Below are 23,810 nucleotides of genomic sequence, written 5' to 3'. Positions count from 1 at the left end.
TAATAATGAAATTGAATTTTGAATGAATTATGTTATATTATTTTTTTCAAAAGATTTTCATTGATAAATATCGTTTTACAAAAGGAAATCTTTCATTTATCCTAAGTGATGTCAAGTTAAACGAATAAAATCAATAAAACGGCCTCATTTCAATTTTGAAAATAAGATTTTATTTTATTCAAATACAATTAATCACATGAGCATAAAGTACGCAGTTCATTGATATTAAAACAATGAGTGTTATACAATTTGCTTAAATTAGTTTGTTTTTAGTGTTGTTTTTCTGCGTCAACTATTTGGTTTTAACATGAAACAAAATAGATAGAGAGCAATCCCGCCGTTGGTTATATGTTTAACGACTGCATTATTGACTGGTCAAAATGGTTTCACAGTTCTTTTATTTCACAGTTTTTATCTATCTGCTGATTTGTTTAAAAATTGTTGAAATTTTACATTTATACATAATCGATGTGAAATCATCTATCACTTCGCTTTGGCTATATTAAAGAGCATTTACTTCGTTTACAATCAAATCTAATTTGAATAGCGTTTTCGGAGACACGTAAATGAGGTGAATTACTTGAGAAAAAAAAATGCACATTAACTAAATGAAATTCAACTTTTTTTCTCTTCAAAAAAATAAAAAAACAAAACCAAAATGCAGTAAAACTTGGTTGAAAACGGCAATTTTTTTTTTGATAAATAATAAAGCAAACTTTGAATAACGTTAAATGCTCTTTTCATTTTGGCTTGTGCTTATTTTCGAATTTCGACCATGTTGCCATTTTTATTCTTCTTGGCTAGAGCGTATATGGAGGCAGCTTTGTAATTGATTGGACCATAATTGTGAAAATCCATATCGGCATACTCAAAATCGTCTGGAAAGTTGTCTGCACACAAGGGCTGCACCGAACGACGAACATTTATAGAAAAGAAAGAAAAAGCAAATGACTTAATTTAAAGAGAACGTAATTGGAATGCTGGTTGATTTCTTAAAAGTATACGATTTTTTGAATTAATATTTTTCTTCATAAAAAAATTGTCATTGACAAACCTAGGAAATGGTTTGAAATGGAAAATGTAAAGAAAATGCGATTTTACCCCTCTTTCATCCGTTTTTCAAGTCAAGCGATAACACTTTTGAACCGAAATCCAAGAATTGACTCTAAATTGAACGCATTCAATTATCCATGGATAAGTCCATAAAATAGTATCACAAATTGTGTCAAAATGGCGGAGGTTGAATTGGTTGCAAATTGTATAATTGAATTGAAAATTACGAATGAAGTGCATAAATTATTAAGCTGTGCTTATGAGTTATGAGTGCATATATATATATATATATATATATATATTTCACTTGAATTCAGTAGAATGGCCAATTAAAAGGGGATTATCTTGCAAAGCAATTTGAATCGTATTCCATACGTTCCCATAAGGACATACAATATTTTCTTCACTTTTGTATTCATTCGTTTGTAGCGGAACTCTCAAACAAAAGTTATAAAGCCAAATGGGGTGCTCAAGTAAAATACTCAACGCGTAAAGTGGTGTTGTTGTTGTTGTTGTTGTGCGTTCATTCTTTATTATCCATCAAAGCGTTAAATTTGAAAATAATCACACGAAATCGGTAATGCGAATGCAAGCTAAAAGAGCAATTTAGCAAAATGCATACAGTATGAAGAGCTTTGTTTGTGGGTGTTGTTGGTCCAGCGGGAAAAGTTCATAAGTGAAGCAATTTTATGGAGCTTTGTTTTATGGGGTATAAAAGCTTGCAGCTCGTAAATATAAATTGGATTCGGTACTCTAGACTGTATTGCTTTTGGTAATATCATAAATCGAATATGATCAACGAAACCAGAACTGGATTCGTAATATTTTATAAATATTACTTCAAAAAGATTCATGGATTTGACTTTAACAAAGTTTCTTCTTTTCAATCAAATTTTAGCGTATAATAATTCTCTTTCATCTTTTGAAGAGCGAAACAAAGCAATTTCAATTCATCATCACCTATTCATCATTATCCCATCATCTACCGCACAATTATGACCAAAAAATTGCTCCGCACTTCGCTATTTAGTATGTATCATAATGATAGTATCATTGTAAAATCCATTTTCCCGTCCAGCACCATAAACGTAGCAAATGGAAAATGTGTGTTTGACAAAGTGCAAAATGAACAAATTCAAACGCGATGTCTTTAATGATTGATTTTAATATTGTAAGTTAAAGAAGATAAAAAAAATAAAGAAAAAAACAAACGGATTTAACTTGTAATTACCTTACAGTTTGATTTAAGAAGAGCAAATTGGTTTTTGTGTTCGAAATAAACCCGATGGAATCGTTTGTATATTTTACTTAGAGCACTTGTGTTGTTTTGTTTTTTTTTATAGATTTGGTTTTTTTTTTCTGAATTGTTAGGATCAAGCAAGAACGAATGGATTTTGCGTGTCTTCTCAATAAATGTAAGTATCGCTACATTTGATTTTGCTGTCGTCAAGCTAAACGAAACAAATATAAAAAAAAAAAATAGTCGTGAAAAAGAGAACACATGAGTAAAAGATTCCAACAAAAATAATTTGGAAGAGAAAAAAAATAGTTTTTTTTTGTGTTTGTTGGTCTTGGATGACGATCTTTAGTTTCATGTATTATTAAAAGCAGTTGAATTACGTATAAAATGAGAAGCAATGCTCAATTTCGAAAATTCCAAAGAAAAAATATTATGAATAAACCCAATTTACAACCAACTATTACCTCGCGCTAGTGTCATGTATATATCGCTTTTGATTCAATTACTTTTTGAATTCGAATTCGACCACTCTGAAAGGTGACAGTCTGTCATATATATTAGAAATTATTGTTTGTTTTGTCTTCGCATGTAAATGTTCACTGTAATTTATTGGTTTGTGAGTGTGTGTGTGTGTGTGTTTGGGATGTTTGAAATTAGTTTTGGTGTGAGAAAGCATGATTGTGTGTGATCGATTGGGCGAAGAATTGTGTTATTTGAGCATCATTCATGATATCATCAGCAATGTGTCAGATAATCGCAATTTGCGAAGTTTCATTCATTTTCCTGGATTATTATTACTCAAAATATAGAAGCTACACCATCAAAAGACCACTTTTTACGCTAAAAACTTCCAAAATTCTTCATACCAATGTGTTATTTTTGGGAATAACGATGATTTGTCATTTTTTTCAGAAGAAAAATTCATTTTTTTTTTCGTAATTAAATGTGTGCACGCACGTGTCTGTGTGTTTGTGCCGTGAGTGGAGGGAAGGGGTAGAAAAAGGTCAACCGTAATAAATCGCGAGAGATCGATGCATGTGTCAGAAAAGGTCATCGTTGAGAAAATTCGCGTCGGCCGAACGTAGCGATTGTCGGAAGTAATATTCGTCGGATGTCGTCGACGACGAATACTCCGAATCAGAATGAACTGATGACGAAGATGATGAAGACGGATACGGTGTATTATGTGTTATGTTGTTACGCGGTTGTAAATTCGCTAGTTGATCGATCTGCAAAAAGAATGCACCAAGAAAATTTGCATCATTTTTTTAATATCCGGTTTGTTTATTTTTCGAACAGAATTATTGGAAAACTTTTTTGTTTAAAAAATTAATGTTTTGATGCAATTCGATTTTTTTTTGGGATTCTTTACAAAGCGCATGATTTTATTAGATCTGAATTTGAAATGAAATGACGTTTTTTTGTTCTACGTAATGAAGCACGTTGTTTTTTTTTTACTGTGACACCACACAAATCTATTCGCAACGAATGGCATTTAAGTCAAATTAGAATGATTTGAATCTTGTTCATTGTAATTATCAACTGTTCTTCGATTGGAAGGTCTCTTCAAGAGGTCTCCACGAGTGGAAGGTATCAAGTGTCGATTTAACTTACCGATTAGTAACAAAGGTTAGCCTGCCGATTAAGCGCATTTGGACGAAGGAAGCAGAGCATGGTTTTTTAGTTGGGGGAGCTATTTAAGGTGAGCAAAACAAAAACAAAAAAGACAAAAGCATCAATCGTTTCAACGTTAGTCAGGTGTCAATGAAATGTCTCATTGTTATTTTTTTTATTGTAACCGCAATAAATTGTTTTGCAAACTGTTGCTTTTTCCAAACTCCACAGCAAATTATTTTTTACCTACATAATAGTATAGTCATTACATGCCATGAACAATTTTCTTTTTTTTTTCTTCTTCTTCCAATAATGTATGAGTTTCATTTCTATATCTATTGCAAAATTTATACAATTCGGAATTCAGGTTAACAAAATCAAATTAAATCTAGAATATATGATGAATTTCGCACACAATTTTCAAAAATTAAAAAATACTTTTACTCCCTCACTTCCTTTATATCTCTCTTCAGAATAATTCAAATACTATTCCTCTACATCCATATGACTGAATATGAACGGCCAAGCATAAATCTATTTTTTATGCAGACTAATGCATTCGCCTTGAATAAATTTATGTGTGCAATCTATATATGGAAGTGTCATTCACTGTACCACTTTCGCATATAAATGTGATCTTGAAAAATGCATACGCTTCTGCAGCGCAGCAGCCAATTCACAAATGCTTTCAGCTTAAAGTCATATGTTTCTGTCCAAGCTTATACGTACATTGACATGATCCCTTGCTACTCATTCATATGTACAATATTTGACCGTGTCAGACACAAAATTGCAACATTTCGCTGTGTTTTTTTTCTTTCTTCTAAATTTTTTCTTCTTCTTTTTATTTCTCATGTTTTTTTTTTTATTCTGCTAATTTTAGCTCTGGCTAAACTAAAACAATGATGATCTCATTCTGAAATTTTCAGCTTCAATGATTTAGTACAATCCATTTAAACTCTTTGTTCAGTTTCTAAACTCAGGAATGTGCCACTTTTGCATCTGAGGTTGTCACTTCAACTCAAATATGATATACATGTATGTATAAAAAAAAAATTATTTATGGATTCACTTAATTGGGATGAAAGAAGAGAAACAAAAAGTAAATGTTGCCTTAAGAGATATACATATGTGATAGCTTACTACGGCCCCTCTTTTCTTTTTGTTGTCTCTGTTAAACTTTGGTGTTTCAATAATAATTTACAAAATCCATTCACCAAAATATTATGAAAACGACTACAATCGTACAGAAAAAAAAAATAGTTAAGTATACGCGGCAAAAGTCTTAAACTAATCAATCCATTTGTTGGACATAAAACAATTTCTGCTATGCGTATAGTCTAGAACTCTGTAGATTTAAAAATAAAGTTCGCTAATATTTAATTCATTCATTCGTGTTACATCGAAATAAATACATAAATAAATATACTTGAATTGTTTTTATTTCTCTTAAAATAAATTTCGTATCGATCGTTTTTTTTAAACCAATTACGTAGAAGATTTTTCGGTGATAAAATAGTGTGAATGTTTTGGTTTTTTTTTTTCGTTTCAATTTGGAAAATTAAAATTGGAATGTGTTTTTATCTTCATAGATTTGGCCGATTAACCGTATTTAAGACACATTCTTATATTAAATGAAATTGAGGCCCAATCACCGTCACGCTCCAGATTTCCGATTAGAATGGGGTGGAGAATAAGTCATCACTTTTCGAATTGTGTAAATGAAATTTTCGATTGCCTTGAACCGTTTCAATTAACGTTTTAGCTTGCAATACATCTCTTTCTTAGATCAAACATACCCAGCGGATCATCAATAATGAATTGAACGTAAAAATTTTGGATATTCAATTGATTATAAATAAATGTGACCTACTTAGAATACCATTCGCTTTCGCCTTTTTCAAATGGAACATTTCAAGAAATAACGGTTGGAACGTCTATAGAATTTGGTTCGGTTTTTGTCATTTCAATTAAAACTCAGCTACCCTTGGCTTTGTGCTTTTCATTTAAAAAAAGAAAAATTAAATTGTATAAATAGGAATTATCCATATAGGTGTTTTCTTGTTGTCATTTGTCCCTAATTTACTAACAATATTCACTAAAAATTTACCTACAAATCGTCCATTTATCAAACATTTTAAACGTATCTAATAAAGTGTCACTGTTGCGATCACATGTCACACGTGTGTGTGTTTATGTGAGTAATAGATGATATCCCATTGATTCGCGCGCGTCTGAGTGACAGTGTGCCTAATTAATGGCATATATAAATATTTTAAAATTGATTAATCGAAATGTCGGGGAGGCGGGCGTATTTCACGAGTTCATTGGAATGTTGAGATTTCAAATACTGATTTCATCAAATCTTAATGTTGCATATTGGGTTTTTGTGGTTGTTGTCGTCGTCGACGATGGGGGAGCATTCGATTGATTTCTCTGTAATAGTTTGTGGTCCCCTTTGCCAGAAGTCATGCTATCGTTGGCCATTTGCCGTTCAGCCTTACTACTGCTACTGCCGCCGCTGCTGCTGCTGCTGCTGTTGCTGCCGCCATCAACAATGTCAGTGTCTTCATTTGAATTATTGTTATTATTTCGGTCATTCCGACGATGAATTGAATTGAAATTAGACGATGGCAATGGTGCCAAGTCGGCATAATGTATTTTTCGTCGATTTACTGCCGATGCAGATGCAACGGTGGCATTTCCATCTTCATTGTCACTTTGCCATTGGTGAGCCGTTGAAAATGTTTCCACATTCGATATATGACGCTTTAGACTTGTGCCACAGATGCGAGGCATTGTTGATGTGTCGACAAAATCATGTCGTCGTTTCGATGAATCTTCCGATTCGTTGGATCCTTTTGGCGACGGTACAATCGGTTTGAATGCACTTTTCTCGCTAAATGGCTTAAACACTAACGGACCTTGGTTTTTATATCGTTCTTTGGTCGATACTTGCACTTGCTGAGGATGTTTTTGCTGGAATTGTTCGTGCTTTAAAACGCCAGCCACCGTTTGTGATGGTTGAAAATGGAAGCTATGATGTTTACGAAGTGGAAGTTTAACGGGTCGTCGATATGATGATGCGGACGACGACGATGATATTATTGATGTATCGCCATTTTTGCGCGGAAACAACTCTTTGGGCACGAGTATTTGTTGACGGCGATTTGATGTCGTGAATGGATTAGTAGGCATAAAACGCTAATGATCAAATCAAATACAGATAGAGAGGGAGAGAGAGAGAAAAGAACACGAAACGCATGTCGTGGAAAAAAAAACATGTTAATAAATATAGAATTTGGGACATGGATGGAACCAAAAAAAAGCGTTAGAAAAGCACACAAACCTCATAGTTAAACGCTGTGGTTGCGAAGCCGAGCTTGGAATTAGGTGCGACAATGTTATTTTCGTGTCGGTATTTGCTGTTTGTGCCGCAAATCGATGAATATTTCGGAAGGTTCATGTAAACGGGTGCACTTTGGCAGTTGCGTGGATTGTTCCTGGGTGCTGGCACCGGTGTCAATTCATACGAGCTATTCGATATGCCCGAATCGCTTCGATAAATGCTATTAGCATCGTTGCCTTCGCAATAGAACTCATCCAAAATGGTTGTACCGACCAAAATGTCACCCTGCTGCTGCTCGAGCGTTGCATTCACAAGATTCTCGTACAACGGTTGCTGGCTAAATGTTAACTTGCGAAGCACGGACGTGGATTCGGGCTCCGAATCGGAATGATGTAACTTTGACGATTGAAGGTAGGGTAATGCCGAATTATTAATAACAAGTAGCTTTTGCTGTGTATTGTATGTTGGATTAGTGAGTGCCTGATGGCGTCGGCATTTGTTTAGGCGCAACGAATAAAATTGTGGTGCTTTTCGCGCGCTTGACGATTTCAGTGAATTAAATTTCTTATCACCGGTGGTGCAGTGCATTGCGATCGATTTTGTTCGAGGCATTGACAATGACGTAAATGAAACGGTGTGCGCCGCCGATGACGATGGTGCCGATTGTTGTTGTGATGGTGGCAAAGAAGGCGGCGGTGGCGGTGGCGGTGGTCGTGGCACCAAATTTCGTTTGACTTGATTTAATGATTTTGGCCGCTTTGCCAGAAATGGATTATTTAGCGCTAGTGTCGACTTAATTGGATCGTTATCAATAACAACAACATTGTTGCAATTCGCAGGCATTTGACTACTACTGAAATGATTATTCGGTGTCTTGTTGTTGTGTTGCTGTTGCTGTTGTGCACCAGCCAATGCCGTTGTGGTTGCGCTATTGCCATTATTCGAACTATTTATGTGAAGAAAATTTGGATAAGTCGATAAATGGTTGGTCGCTGTGTTTGTGCTACTATTTGAATTTGATGATGGAAAACTATGTGCCAGGTTGTAACAATAGGTTGGTGGTGCTGCCGATGTTGCATTAGCCGATGGTGGTGATGATGTTGCATTTTTTTGCCGTGGTGCCACTCGCACAACATTTCCATGTGCCGCGTTGGCTGGCGTATAAAACTGCGTTGCCCATATACAAAAATGGTAGGTTTTTTTTTGGTTATGAATTAAAACAATGAACAACAACAAGAGAAAAGAAGAAAAAAAAAATAGGAGGACCCTCTCATATGTTCACTTGTCAATATTGTTGGGAATAGTATGCGGAATCGGCACACGAAGCAATCGAGGGAAACAACAGGTATTTTCATTTTGGATAATTGAACAATCCAAGCCATTTCGGCATACATTCCGTTGATATTTCGCAGTGAGAGAGAGAGAGAGAGAGAGAGAGAAAGAGAGAGAGAGAGAGAGATAATACTTGAGACCAATTCTAATGTTACTACTAGTGCTGTGTCTCTTTGTGCGTGTGTGTGTGTGTGTGTGTGGTGCATAGTTCATATATTATTAGTGCAGAAATAGTTAAATTTTCCAGTATATTTTCCTGTCATATCACAATCAAATGGCCAAAAGGCAAATATCGCTTCGCTTGACATTGTTTGCATTTCAATCAAAGCGAAGCGGTTTATTTTTCACAATTTTTGATTCCAATTCGATTGAATGGTGAGCAACTCGAAACACAACCAGAATTTAATTCGGTTCACAAAAAAGGGAAACAACCAAACAAACGGAGCATGCGATTGACGGACAATATTGTCAGATAGGATGATGGGTCATTTTCCATACGACAACTTTCTATTCCAATGTTACTATGATTGGATTTTACAACAAAAGGCGACTTTTCAAACCGCAACAACTTTTACCGAAAAAACAAACTATTTTCTTTTGTCGGAAGTCATCAACAAGCATTACTAACTGAAATGGATTGGGATGGCTTCCAGAGAGAAAGAAAGAGTGGAGAAGAACATGGGATTCATTTGCATGTGTATGTGTGTGAATTGAATATGTGCGGTAAATGGGTGAAACCGAAATTATATGGTTTTGTGCGTGTATGTATGTGTGTGTGTGTGTGTGTGGTTTTTATGGTTTTGCATCACACTCTACCATCTTCAACATACCCACTGTTAATTGTTTGCATCCACTTTCATGTTGATGAATGTTCAATCATTTAAATTTTCTTTTCTGATAATGGCTCTGTTTACGTAGTTGCATGCTCAAAAGAATTCCCGACAATTTCTCCACTTGTTTTTATTTTGTCTCAATTGTGCTTGTCTATTGGCTTTGGCTTAAATGGATTACTGATTTTTGCGGTTTTGTCACGATAGACACGAAGCTTCAAAACAACAAGCAATGCGATTGATGCTTGGTTATCATATTTTACTTTCTTTTGTTTTGTTTTTTTCGGTAGTCGATGTAGTTATGGTTGCATCGCGTCATTATTTAGTTCAGGCATTATTTATGTTGGATAACTTGGTTTGCTATTGTTATACCAACTCTTGAGCGGCATTGGCTTATAAATGGTGCATGTGATATGCGGAGCCGAATTCAATGATGTTAACAATAAAATTTCCTGCAAAAATAATTTATGTCGTTCGCAAAAGAAAAATTGTGTTTTTTTTTTTAGTTTTGATTTGAAACAAAAATAGAAAACCATTTAATCAATTAAATTCAATTAATTTTGATCAAAATTATAAACTAAAGCGTTTCGAATGGATCGATGAAATGAGAGTATTCATTTTTGTGAAAACGATGCAAAGAATTGAGGGATAGTTGGAATAGACCAAACTGTTGTACAAGTTTGTTTTATAGAATGGCAGCGCGAATAGTGGATTGTTGGAAAATATGCGATCAAGCAATGGAGATAAAAATAGAAGCAATGAACAGGATGCAACAGTCTAGAGCTCATTATTTAATTGACGTTGAAGCTTATGACTATATGGCTTTTGATTTATACAGCAGTGGGCTTGAACAATGGCCTTTTTCTGCAGTCTTTATTTTTACTTTGAATCTCGAGCATTTTTTAAAGGTCATTTATCCATTTCGAATGATTGATGGAGAGTGTTTGTTTACTGTCAGATGATAATGAATGATTGTAAATGAAATGTTTTGCATGCAATCAAAAGTGATTCATTTGTCAAAAGAATCCATATGATTGGCAGAGAATATGGATTTAATTTGCGCGACAGTGAAATGTGAGCTATTTCAATTTCAAATGAGTGTGTGAAAAACTAGCGTCTAATGTGATTTGAACCTATCAATAATTATTATGTAACGATAGTAACGTTGATCATGATACTACATGCTATTCATCACTTTCATTTACGTAATGTTATTTGATTCTATAAAAATATTTTATTTACAAACGCAAACAAAATTTCACTCTAATGTTTTCTTTCCTGACGCAAAAGCACAAACTTCTTGTGATCTTTAAACTTATTCAAACAAATCATGGATTTGTGGAGTGAAGCTTTTATGTGCGTTTCAGTTTTGGTTGTGCACAAAAGTGCGTTGCATATTAAAATGTCAGATGTGTCAGGACAAGTTCTTTCGATTGTGACATGAGTTCTCCGAAAATGCAATTCGCAATGAAAATATTTACATGGATTTTACAGCCATTTCCATAAGTGAAAAGTTTGAAATGAACAGCAGAAAATAGAAAATTCGATTTATAAATGCTGTGTTTTAAATGTGAATGGCAAATGAGTGAATGACGCTACGAATGAAGTTGAGTAAAACGTGTGTGAAATGTGCAAAATGCATGACATGTTTGAAACATTGTTTTTTTTTTTGTTTCGTTCATTCGATTTCATTTGAAAACCGAATAACATAGAAATAAATAGCGTAGCAAATGAATTGAATTCAAGTCGAAATGAAACAGAATGTAATTAAAACTCACTTTATTAGGTGCGGTTTGAAGTCCATGAAACGGTAGATTCTCATACTCGCCAGGATCCGTTAACAGATCGCCCTGCGATGATTTGCCTTTGCCGCGTGCTATACATGTGGAAATGGAAAATAGAACAAATTCAATCAATGGTTTGATCTAATTTCAAAGTCGTATCGTAGTGGTTTTGTTTGTTTGACGGAGTGCATTTAAAATAGGCACACTCGTCAAAAACGCACAATACCACAATGTTGGTGCAAAAGCAATTCCCCTTGCAGAAGCGATATCCAATTACTTTTTCGCAAAGGCAATGAGCATTTTGGTCTTGGTTTTTCTTAATATTGCAATTAAATATCAAGTTGACATTTGTATTGAATATTTTGAGAGAGAAAAAAAAAATAGAGAGTAAAACTAGCAACTAGTAGTATACAATCTACCAAAAAAAAAAGCTGAATTAATTTATGTAGAAGAAAATTTTTCAAGCAAAACAAAACAAGCACACACACAGAAAAAAACATGCAATCAATATTTGTTAATAACGTTGTGATGGTGACTTTGCTGGACTTTTGGTTCAGTAATTATTTTTCGTAGTATTTTTTTTTTTCGTTTTCTGGTCAAAAAAGGTAGAGCAAGTGCGATGAGAGTGATTAAACTTTTGAAATTGCAACAAATTACTTACGCGATGAACTTTTTTCTTTCCGAGACTCGATCGAGTTGGTTAAAGAGTCGGATATACTGATCGGGTGTAGTGTCACTGGCGTGCGCTTGTATGTGACAACTTTGTTTTCATTTCATATGGGAAAAATTACAAAAACAATACAAATGTTTGTGTGTTGCGTATAGGGCGTCGTATCGTTTTTTTCTTTTGTTAAATATAAAAATGAAAATAAACGCAAAATGCCGAAACAAAATGAATAACGAAAATAAATGTGATCATTTTCGGTGAAAATAAAGCAAAAAAAAAAAAATTGCAAACTAAAAATTTGAATGTTGTGCTAGACATTCGAATGCGTTGGTAAATTTTTTTTTTACAAATTCGATTGATTTTGAAGAGAAAGAGTTGATTCGAGAGTAGTGCTTTGTTGTTGTTGCTGTTGATTTTTGAATTTTGATGTGCGATTTGATTACGACTAGAAAAAGTTGAATAAATCGAGGAGAAACTGTGTGCGAGAGGAGAGAGATAGAGAGAGAGAGAGATAGACGTGATATTTACCACTGTCACTGCATGTGATTCCATTTTGCAAGTGGCTTTTGGTGGGAGTGTCACTCATGAGGCCCGTTGTTGAGTTGGTGGATTTGCCGCTGCCAAACCAGCCAGTGGCTCGCAAAAGGCTCACCGCTCGCTTATTACTCTTAGCCAGAATGCCTTCTTCATTGTTTGCCGCATTGTTGTGTGCATTGTTGTTGGACTGTTCGCGACGCCATCTCAATCGACCCAAAATGCGTTCAATCAAATTCGAACTCGTGAAACGTAACAATTCATCATTGTTTGGTTCGCTATTGGCGGTGGCAATGGTTGTTGTATTCTGCAACAATCCGGTGGTTGTTGTATCCACGGTAACCGTTGAATGATTGTTGCCATTCACTTCGCATCCCCCATCTTCTTTGCAACTGTCATCCGATGATTCTACTTTTGCCGTTACACCATCCTCATCGATGAGCAGCGCTCTTGCAACGGGTTTACTTGATTTTTTACTATTCGCCGGTGATTCGGCACTGGTTGAATTCGTTGTTTTTGTACTATTTCGTGCCGGTAGTTCGGGTAGTGTGATTGGTGTGGATGATAGATTTGCCGATCCGCCGGCTACTTTACCACTCGCTATTGATGTATTTCGTGAATTTGCGCTGAGCAATGGTGATGCATAGCTGACATTATTTAAATTGCTGGTGTTCATTGATGCATTGAATGGGCTTTGGGCGCGATTCGCACACAAATTCTGTTTCGTATCACATTTGACGTGCACTAGTACACCAGGTCGCAGTGGCCATTTGGGGGGACTCTTCGGAATTTCGGGCGCAGACGGTCTTGATGCCGTTGACTCAGCTGTTGCTGCTTGTGCAGACAAAACACTGCATCCCGATCCACACATGCAATACATCAACGTTGTGTTTTTTTTTTCATTGTCATTTCGCCATACGAACCGATTTGAAATTTCATTTGAAATTGTTTTGTTTTTTTTTTCGTTTGTCAATAGCGCAAATTCGTAATTAAAAAAAAAAGAAAAAGCAAATAAAAAATAATAATAAATAAATGAAAAGAAAAATGAGTGTGATAATAAGCGATCCAACTGTATAAGCTGCCATTTTCGTGACGTACATATTTCTTATTTGTTGTCGATGTTGCAAACGGACCTACATTAAACTCATACTTTGCACATTGATTGGAACGACAATGACGGGGCAGGGAGTGGAAAACTACGCATTTGATTCGAATCGTATTTCATTTCCTTACAACAAACGTAGTTACCTACGTTACCCTACGGCAAACGTTCTAATTGACCACTTGCAAAAAGAAATAATTACCTTACGCTATTAATATATTATTCGTATTTCCACGAGCTGTTATTGAATCATTTGTTTGTGAACATTTGCTGCAATGATTTATCGTTCGCCTGGATGGTCGTTAATCGCTGATTTATCAGCGCTTACAAGGAAAATATCTCACTTTCCGTTTGTTTTATTGATTGCGGAAATTGTTAAACAAATCAAAATCGTTTGTTGTTGATGACCCATTTCGTTCATATAAACCCAACGAAATGGATTTGTAATTGATACTTTTGCAAAAAAAAAGGACGGGAGAAAAAAGAAACCCGAACCAGATGTAATCATATCAGCTCAATTGATCTCTTTTTCTCGATTAAATGAAGCGAATCGAATGGTTCTTTGTTCCATTCATAAGCAAATTACTGTTTCGCACATAAATGCAACGTTCCGTTAACAGCGGAGAAAAGCAGCAGAAAATGAATCCTTTATTTGATATTGACGATAAAAAAAAAAGTTTTACCGCCGAATGAATGTCATCGAAACGGTTTGATTCCATTTCGGTGATAATGGGTAAAGTTTCGCACCGCAACATTTAATCAGTCAAATGATTGAGCATTGCATTAATTTTATTCAAACGATGATTGATTGATATGGCTGTCAAAGTGGCTTTCTAAATGAGATTTCCCACGACTCAATGATGCGTGAAATTGAACGTTGCATCTTGCTAACGTGGGCGAAAGAAGCCGGAGAGAGAATGTCTTTGGGTTCGTAACGATTTCGGTATTTGGATTTTATCCATGTTCTCTGCTTAACAATCATGAAACTGAAGAAAATAAAAATTCCTTTGATTGAATTGAGCAAATAACTCGATAACAATCGAAATGAATTCGTTTATTGCTTTTGTTGGCTGCTATTTTCGGATATATGCGACAAACACCAAAAAAAAACCGCTCGTTGATGTGTTTAATGCATACCCATACACACACCATCTGAATGAGTTTGCTGATTTCGATCAAAAGATGATGAAAAAGATGGATATTGGACAACATCTTGATTTCTATCCTGAAAGCGTTATCCTTTTGTTCAACGACCAAATGACGATGGGCAAGAAAAAAGCAAAATGGTGAAAATAAAAACGTCGCTTGGAAAATGTTGAAATGACGATGATGAAGACGAGATGATTAAAACCGAGTGAATTGAGCTGAGCGTGTGTGTGTGTGTGTGTGCGTGACATTCTTTGGATGGAAAATAGTGGAAAATTGCTTAGCTTTTCACCACAGACACATGCACACAATGACCTCTTTGTCAATATCCGTTTCTTTTGTCACTGCGCTGAATTCGTCACAAACTCTCATTCCTACACACACACAATTGATTTTATGAATGAACACACACAACACAGCCAAAGAAAGTGTGAGAAAAAAAGAATTGTGGAAATGCAGACGAAAGCAGTGTGTTAAATAAAATTAAATCTCATCAAATTTACACTCAGCACACAAGCACACGTGAATGACCAAAAATGGTCTAAAATGAATGGTGAAAATGGACAAAATGTGCAAACATGGTAACAACAATTTTCAAATGGCGAAACGAAAAATACAACACAGCACACAAAAAAAGTGCCCAACTGGACGAACGATCAATTTATGTCATTTCATTTTATAACATATTCTCCAGCTGATGAAGGTCCACTCCTGAAACAGCCAACAGTGTATGTGGTAGAGAAGGACAGACAGCGAACGGATCTCTTTTTAGCCCAACCACACTCTGGCAGTTGTGATATTAATAGCGTTGAGCTTTTATGATTCAGGCTACACATTTTTCGGGATTTGAAATTTACATTATTCGAATGTTATTGCGTTTTGCATATTGCAAACGAACGTCGACGTATTTTTTTTCCTACTCTTTTCGAAAAAAAACTTCGTACATTTTTTTCGGTTTTATTTTTTTTTTTTTTTGGTAAATTTCCCGGTGTGCAAGCGAACGACATTATGTGTATTTATGCAATTGTGATGAGAGTACAAGAAATGGAAAATGAACAAATATATGTGTGTAATATTTATATATATCTAAACGTGAAAGAAAAAAATACTCAGTAACATGTTTTACTAGCAACAAAATACAACGACAATAAACAAAAAATATGCATTTCAAAAAAATAAACACGTAGAAAATGAAAAAAAAAAGAATACAGTTATAGACACAGCCATATGAAATACATGAAATGGTTTTTCCAGTGGACGCTGAACAAGAACAACTGAACCGAACAAAACAGAAAAAAAAACGGTGGCATTTGCTTACCTATGTGTTGCACTGATGGACACATCCGTGTGATCTATGGGTGTTTGTTTTTGTATTTGTGTATGTGTGTTGTTGTTGTTGTTGGCAATTTATTTTATTTTTAGTGTTTGATTAAATGGAATGTTGAAATGTGTGTTGAGTTTTGTTGTTGTAGTTGTTGATTTTTTTTTTAAGTTTTTTTTTTTTTTTAGTTGGCGGTTATGATGGTTGCGAATAATTGTCGAGTTTGTAGTTTGGTGTTTGTTTTATTTGTTTTTGTTCAAGATTTGTTAGGCGGTGGATTTCGGTTATAATACGTTTTGATGCACAAAAAGCAATAAAGTAAACATGAAAACAAGAAAAAGACAAACAAAATCACATAAATGTTAGTACAATTTTTTTTTTCTTTCGAAAAACAAACAAACAGAATAAATGAAATAAGATAAAAAAAATTAACAGAAATTGTGATGGTTGATGCTCGTTTAATAACCCAATCTTTATAAAAATGGAATTGAAAATGTAATAGAATGAAAGAAGAACAAAAAAAAAACACACACATAGATGACATTATCATTGGATGAATGACGCTGAATTGTTACATCAGCGCCGTTCAATGAAACATGAATTTTCATAACTTGCTCGCTCGTGTTTTGTTGTGTGTGTGTGTGTTTTATTGTTATAAATTTTCTGACACAAACCAATGGCCGATGAATTAACTACAAACTTTACGATGGCAAATGTCAAAAGCACTTTGAAGTGAGACTTGGTGCACTTGTGCAACCGAATTCGTGGTTTTGATCAATTTTGATTTTGGATTTTGTGATCGAGAAAAGTAGAACTCTCTCTTGCTCCAGAGAGAGATATAGAGTGAGGCAGAGAGAAAGGGAAGAAAACCCAAGTGTTAACGAAGTGACACATCCACTTTCTTCATCCATAGTACGGCTGTTGAACGTCAAAGTCATTTGAGGCAACGCAAGCGCCCCCAATTTCAAAGGGCACATCAATGTAATTTAACATTTCAAATCGGAACTAAACAGCGCGCCAATTCGAAATATAGGAAAATATAGTGTCAACAGCCGCACCATGGCACAGCATCTGTGTTGGAAAACTTTGTGTGCTAATTTGAGACATTGTAATCACATCGTCATAATTATTTCATTTTTATTGAATTTAAATGCATTCCCAATCAAGTATAATACATATCGGAATGAATGTGTGTGTGTGTGTATATGATGGAAACAATGTCAAAATTGGGATGCGATTTTTTTTTAAACGAAATATTATGAATCGGAAATAAAACATTGATTTATTGTATAAACAAGCAAGATTTGAGAGATACAAAAATTCAATTCAACATTTTCTAGATGGCAATAAAAGCGGTTAAAATGTCAAATCAGAGTCGAAAAAGAAAAGAAAAACATAAAGGAATGTGTAGCAAAAGAGAGAGAGAGAGAGAGAGAGAGACAGACAGAGAACGAAATGTAAAATAAGCGAGCGGGCACAGCGCTCAAACCGTCAATTGCATTGCTATGTATTGGAAATGTACTTACATTTGTCACGTTGTCGTCGCTTACGGCATATACAAATGATGATGCAGCAGATGATGATAACCATGAGCAGAAGAGCGGACACGGCTGCCATGATTATTATCATTGGATTTGTGTTCCAGTGTTGCCACCAGTGATATTGACCTGCATGTTCAAGAATGTTCGATAAAAAATTCGATTAAAGTATTTTCGTAGCCACAGAAAGCGATGGGACGAAGAAAAGGGAGAGATTGAGAAAGAAAAAGATTTGCAACGAAAAGATATAGAGATAGATTTAGAGAGTTACGACAGTGGTAAGTTAGAATATCGAAACATTTTTCTTTCTTTTACTTACGTTTTGGCCAAACTGTTAGTATGCACATGTTATGGGATTTATTGTGTATTCGATAGCATGAGTTTTTCGATGTTGTTTATGTTTTTTTTTTTATTCGGAAGATTGGTGTATGTGTGGTGTGCGAATATGTGCAAAGCAGGGCAGTTAGTATGGAAAATGTTGCGTTAGTGATGTATTAAATAGTTATATATGATATAAAATTCGATTATTTTGAAACATGAACATTGTGTACACAGGAGTTTCCACTGGGATGGAGTGGATTTTTCTTTTTGGCGCTTACCGGTGATTTCAATGCTGCACATCGTTCCGATGCCGATGGAATTGTTGGCAATGCATCGATAGGTTCGGCCTTTGTCATCGTTTATCGTTAAAAAGCTCACTGTATCCGTGTCTTCCGTACTTGGCTCCGGCATTATTTCGGTTTCATTCTCCATTTTCACCGTCCACTCGAAGCTCATCTAACCAAAATGCATACACATACATAAACACATACACGTTTACATTTTGTTCGCGTTTTTTTTTTCTCCACAAATAACAAAAATAACGTAGTACCTTTGCTGGATTTCCAATTGCGGTACAAACTAATGTGTCCTCATCATTTATTTCGCGTCTTGTGATCGTACAGTCCGGTTTATCTGCGGATACAAATGTCAAATGAATACACTTTTTTTTCTGGTCTTGTTCCACCAAAAATTCGCTGCAATCGAAAAAATGTAACAGAAACCTACACAAAATATTGATCTCCATGGAAGCGCTTTGAGTGCCGTGTTTGTTTCGCGAAACACATTCATAAATGCCAGCATCGTCACGAGTCATTGGTTTGTAGATATGGAGAATTGTTCCATCGCTTTTCACCGTTCCATTGCGAAGCCATTGATATTGAAGCGGTGGATATGCATTGCCAGCGCATGTGATTCGGGGCGGTGAGTCGCCTTCAATGACATCAACCGTTGCATTTGAAACAGTCGTATTCTCGGGTGGATCTGTAATTTCAAACGGATAATCAGATTTCATGCAGTATTTTTCATTTCATTTATAAATGTGAACGCGAGCGAACCAAAAATTATGGTCCAAAGGGACCATTGTGTTCGCATTTAGTTGAACAAAAGCTAGAAAATCAAGAGAGGGGGGGAGAGAGAGAGAAAGTTGTTAGCCAAAAACATGAAAATAAAAACAAAACACGTACATTCAACATGAAAATCCGTTGAGCTTCTGACGCCGGGTCCTTCACTATTGGCCGATGAAACGCATGAATAATTGGCGTTGTCTTGATGAATATCGAGCTGTTGGTCGGGCCATGCGGAAATGTTGAAATTCAAGGTGGATAGCACACTTTCAAAGTCACCGATTGCGTTGTCGGCTGGCAAAAATGTTTCGGTGATCACGTAACGTTCGTCGTATTTTTCGATGCCGATACCATTTTTGTACCAAGTTATCGTGCACAGTGGAACACACTCAACGCGGCAAGACAGTGAAATATTTTGCGTTGAGAATAAAGCGGCCGTTCTTGGTTGTAGAGCCTGTATAAATGCGGGCGGTGCTAAAACATCCAATGCAATGCTGCCAGTTTGACCTTTACCACCCTTGTTATATGCATAGCACGAAAAATTTGTTCGCGATTCGAGGCCAAGATTCTCAAATGTAATCATCGCTGTGTCGTACGGCAAAACACTTCCGCTACGGAACCATTTATATTGCGTTGCATTCGGATTGCCGCCATCTTCGACCGAACAAAATAGTGTGACGGATTTTTTCTTACTCGTGACCAACGGATAATGAAGCAATGTGGCTTTTCCCGGCTCATAATACACAACAAGTTCTTTGTCGGCGCTACGATTGCCCCAGCCCGCTAAGTTTTGCGCTTCGCACGAATAATTGCCAAGAAAATGTCGTCCAACATTTTCGAGCAGCAGTATGTCTGGATCAACGCCGCACAAAGCATCATCACCACTTTCATTGCACTCGGGCAATTCCTTGAGGATGCCACCATCCAAATACCATGTAACACGCGATAATGTGGCCGGATTGCCAGAGATAATGCGACACATCAGCGTCACATTGACGGCATCACGTTCAACGATTGGTGTGTCTGGCTCCATTAGCAGTTCAACTATTGGCGGATCTGTTTGCATGCCAAACGGACACAAAGAAGTGGCAAAAACGCACACACAAACAGAAAAAAATAAACAGAAGAAAACATTTAAATTTGGTTAGTTTCAAAACATTTTGGTTCGGTTTTTTTTTTCATTTTAAACACATTTTTTCCCTCTCATTTCATTTCATTTCGCTTGCAAATTGAGCAGAATCAATTTTTTTTTCCTCTACCAGTCAAACGCGGTGAGTTAGAAATGTGCAGAACAAAAAACGAGAGAACGAACGAACGAACGAATAAAAAAAGAATTGACACGACAGAGATTCCAAAGAGAATGTTGTGAATGGAGACTAAAAAGCGATTCATTTCGCTTTTGTGCTGTGAAAGCAAATTAAATGTTCCAGTAAAATATGCGCCGTTTGAAAATATACGGGCATTTCAGCGCGTTGCTGTGTGTGCTTGAGAGATAGGGAGAGTGAGCAGTGAGCACAATACCACTGAATTTTAGATTGCAATGCAGAAAAATGAATATTTAACCATTTTTTGGACAGTTTTTACTTTGCACACATACACACTCTCTCTCTCTCTCTCTCTCTCTCTCTCACACATCCCCTGATCTCACACTGGCTCTGAATGCTCTATCTGCATTTGTTGGAAACACTTCTATGGAAAAAGTGCATAAGTGAATTTCGGTGCCGAACAAATGCGATAGCGAAAGAGTGAGTATTGAAAGTGGTCAAGCAATTTCAACGCGATTATTAGATGGACGTAAAAAGTGGGCTAAAACGAGATGCACACACTCAAATATACAGGCACTCACATACAGACCCATTCACACCCAATCTTTGTGCATCGTGTTCTACAGTACAAAATTTATAACATAAATGTTAGTTTCGTTCCTATATATGCTACGAATTGGCTATTTGGCGTCGGCTTTTATATTCATATTTTATGTACCCTTTTTGTACGTATATGTGCGAGTATGAGTTTGAGTATGTGTGTGTGTGTGTTTGTGAGACAGTTTGTGTGTATGTCTCTGTTGTTTGTGGTGCTTTTTATGCCTAGCACTTACAGTGAATATCCAAATTAATGGCATTTTCCGAAGTACCGACACCGTACTCATTCTGCAGCTCACATGTGTAGTTGCCCAAATCGGTCCGCAATACTTGTTGTATTTTTAATCCGATACTATTCACATTACCGCCATCCATTCGATGCTCATCCAAAACTAAAGGTGCACCATTCCGTTTCCTACAATGCATTTAGCGGTAAAAATTGTTTGCTGAGAAAATGAATTTTTTTTTCAATGGAATAAAAAATTAAAACAGCCCATTCCGCATATTCGGTGGCCATATTCACTGGCAACTGGATGATGTTCAACTTACCAAGTAACTCGTTTCAACGACGATGGATTTGAATCATAGCGACAATCTAAATAAACGTCCCCATTTTCGATTACTAACAAGTTTGCTGGCGATACGGTGACCACCGGTGGATCTGCCAACAAAAAAAAAAATATTCAAATTTTATGTCAACATTTACGTAGCCGTGTACATTTCAGCAAACAAAGAACTTTGAAACAGCGACAAAAAACGTGGAAACTTACACATAACAATAAGATAGAGGAAATTGCTCAACGGTTTTTCTAATTCATTTTGCATGACAATATTGTCTGCTTCGCACCGAAAACTCACACCGTTCTCGTAGCGTGTTGCCGTAAACGACAGTTGGCTGAATGTTGTGAATGTACTGTCACTAGCCTCTTCCTATATAACATACGAGAAGGAAAAAAAAAATGCCAACATCACAAAATTATATATATTTCGAATCAACAAACAAAAAATGGTGCAATCTGCAGTAATTCATTTGATGTAATTGCAAAAATCACGTGTAATTAATAAATTAGTAATTATCGATAACGAAAAAAAAAACTGTATCATTTGGCAGCAAAGATGAGGTGATTGAGTTTATTTAATCAGTTAATTTATAGTTTAAATGATACGCACGGATTTTTCATTGATGGTGATGCGGTCGTTGTGCTGCGAACCATCCAGTTGTAGCGGTGTTGTGTTGTTGTACCAAGTTATATTAGCGGCCGGTCGGGCACCAAACACCTGTTGAACATGAATTCAGTTAAAATGAGCATCGCATTCTTTTTTTTACACCGAAAAAAAATTACATTTAACCATTAACGGCTGAACCAAAATCTCTGCATGATGAAAATGCATTAGACGATAAAAAAATGACAAAAGGGGAGCAAAAAAACTCGCTGGTTCAACGATTGAATGCTTTGCTTTTAGTATGATTTAGTAGGCAAATTGCACATATAAATTATACACTACGAAGCATGTCAAAATTGAAATTTGTTGTTCAACTAAACATTTTTTTTGCCCTTTCTTCTCATTCTCTTCCTCTCTCTCTGACTCTGAGAGATAGAGAGCTCTCGGTTACGGCCGTCTCGCAATTTTTTTGTCTGGCACTCAGACATTCCGTTCATCTCTTCGTTCCTTTTTATCCTCGAAAAATATATTTGGCGACGAAAGCCCGTCTGTGCGCAAACCGAACCGCAGCACTAAACTTTTATGCACAACCAAAAATTAAATAAATGCAACTTTATTGTTTATCGTTGTCGTCGGCGCTCACATGCAGTGTGTGCGCTGCGCGCGCTCACAAAATCTATTCGTTGAACATTGAACAAGAGACTGGTTCCAAGTGCCTATGGTCAACATTCAATTTAGTGGTGTTTATCAGCCATCTCTGTCTATAGCATATTCCTCAAAAAGCTCACTAAAAGAAAACTTTTTCAACTTTTTTTCACTCCCTGTGTATGAATGTGTACGGTGTACTCAAATTTCGTCAGCATTGAAAGAGTGAGAGAGAGGCGAAAAAAGAGTCTTTTAATGGAAACAACTTGCGACGAAAATTTTTTTTTTTTCTGCTTTGCTCTCGTTCGTTAAATCTGTTGATAGTGATTTAAGTGGTGTACACAAATTCAGTTTAGATTTTTCGATTTTATTTCCTTCGTCAGCGTAGCGAATGGTAAACCTACTTTTGAGTTGGATCAATAGTATTTAGTGCTGGCAAAATTGAAATTGACTTCTCGGAAAATTGCGAATTTGTTATCGCTCGGAGGTTGTTGATACGGATTTTTTTTCTCTGTCAATTTCAATGTGTTGTTGATGGTTGCAACAAAGGTTGCAAAAAACTTGTGTACTCAAAAAAAAAAAAAATAAACAAACGAGATGCATTCGAAAAATCGATGGAATTTATCAATTAAATAGCAATGCTTGTTCATTACCGATGGTATGATGTGGCTTGCGATAATGGTGGTATCATTATCAGGAAGCATAGATGCTATAAATATAAAACATTCGATATCAAGTTTTGAATGAAAAAGTTGGATATTTTGTCATCGACAAACAAAACAGAAACACAGTAGCAGCATATTTGTTGTCATTGTAGCATTCGATGTGCCCATTTCAATTTTATGCGAACGCAAAACCCAAAATGGATACCACTTTAAAAATGCATAAAGTGTCTGTGGTATTTGTGACGAAAAATGCGCCGGTATGAAAATGTGCTAGAGCCATCAATTTGAACTTTGGAGGATGCTTTAATAGGAACGCATAGACAATGAGACACAGATAGCAAGATGCATCCAAACGGAGTAAAAAAGAGATAGATGGTTTGTATGCATCGGTGTTTCGCACGTACGGAACGCAATTATTTCGTCAAGTTCTTAAAGTACAAAAACTAAGTTTTAGTTTTCGTGTTCGAGCTGTTAGATTTTCGGTTAAAGTTGGCCGCCCGAGATATGGATCCTGCATTCGTTCGTACGATACGGTACGAACGTACGCAAATAGAGACAAGATGAAAATTGAAAATATTT

General features: G+C 35.9%; 1 protein-coding gene across 3 annotated transcripts in view; it reads right to left on the bottom strand.

The window, feature by feature from the left end:
* Positions 1-4,035: 4,035 nt before the first annotated feature.
* LOC129576383 (uncharacterized) overlaps positions 4,036-23,810 on the bottom strand; it is a 53,920-nt gene continuing 34,145 nt past the window's right edge. For 2 of the 3 annotated variants that reach the window (XM_055461381.1, XM_055461382.1), the window contains exons 9-23: positions 21,928-22,035; positions 21,528-21,687; positions 21,307-21,418; positions 20,994-21,172; positions 19,016-19,951; positions 18,558-18,812; positions 18,382-18,464; positions 18,110-18,287; positions 17,499-17,639; positions 15,970-16,003; positions 12,398-13,254; positions 11,864-11,962; positions 11,197-11,294; positions 7,257-8,423; positions 4,036-7,111 (exon numbers count right to left, since the gene is read on the bottom strand). In XM_055461381.1, the coding sequence (XP_055317356.1) occupies positions 6,251-7,111; positions 7,257-8,423; positions 11,197-11,294; positions 11,864-11,962; positions 12,398-13,254; positions 15,970-16,003; positions 17,499-17,639; positions 18,110-18,287; positions 18,382-18,464; positions 18,558-18,812; positions 19,016-19,951; positions 20,994-21,172; positions 21,307-21,418; positions 21,528-21,687; positions 21,928-22,035 (5,268 nt within the window). In that variant the 3' untranslated portion in view covers positions 4,036-6,250. The remainder of the gene's footprint in view (positions 7,112-7,256; positions 8,424-11,196; positions 11,295-11,863; positions 11,963-12,397; positions 13,255-15,969; positions 16,004-17,498; positions 17,640-18,109; positions 18,288-18,381; positions 18,465-18,557; positions 18,813-19,015; positions 19,952-20,993; positions 21,173-21,306; positions 21,419-21,527; positions 21,688-21,927; positions 22,036-23,810) is intronic. The other variant, XM_055461383.1, reaches the window with a different exon arrangement.

Source organism: Sitodiplosis mosellana, unplaced genomic scaffold (genome assembly GCF_009176505.1).
Source record: "Sitodiplosis mosellana isolate CC-2019 unplaced genomic scaffold, AAFC_SMos_1.0 Smas_scaffold_6181, whole genome shotgun sequence".
In the NCBI taxonomy this organism is placed as follows: Eukaryota; Metazoa; Arthropoda; class Insecta; order Diptera; family Cecidomyiidae; genus Sitodiplosis; species Sitodiplosis mosellana.
Note: the sequence above shows the minus strand (reverse complement) of the source record. Positions and strands in the feature narration are given on the sequence as shown.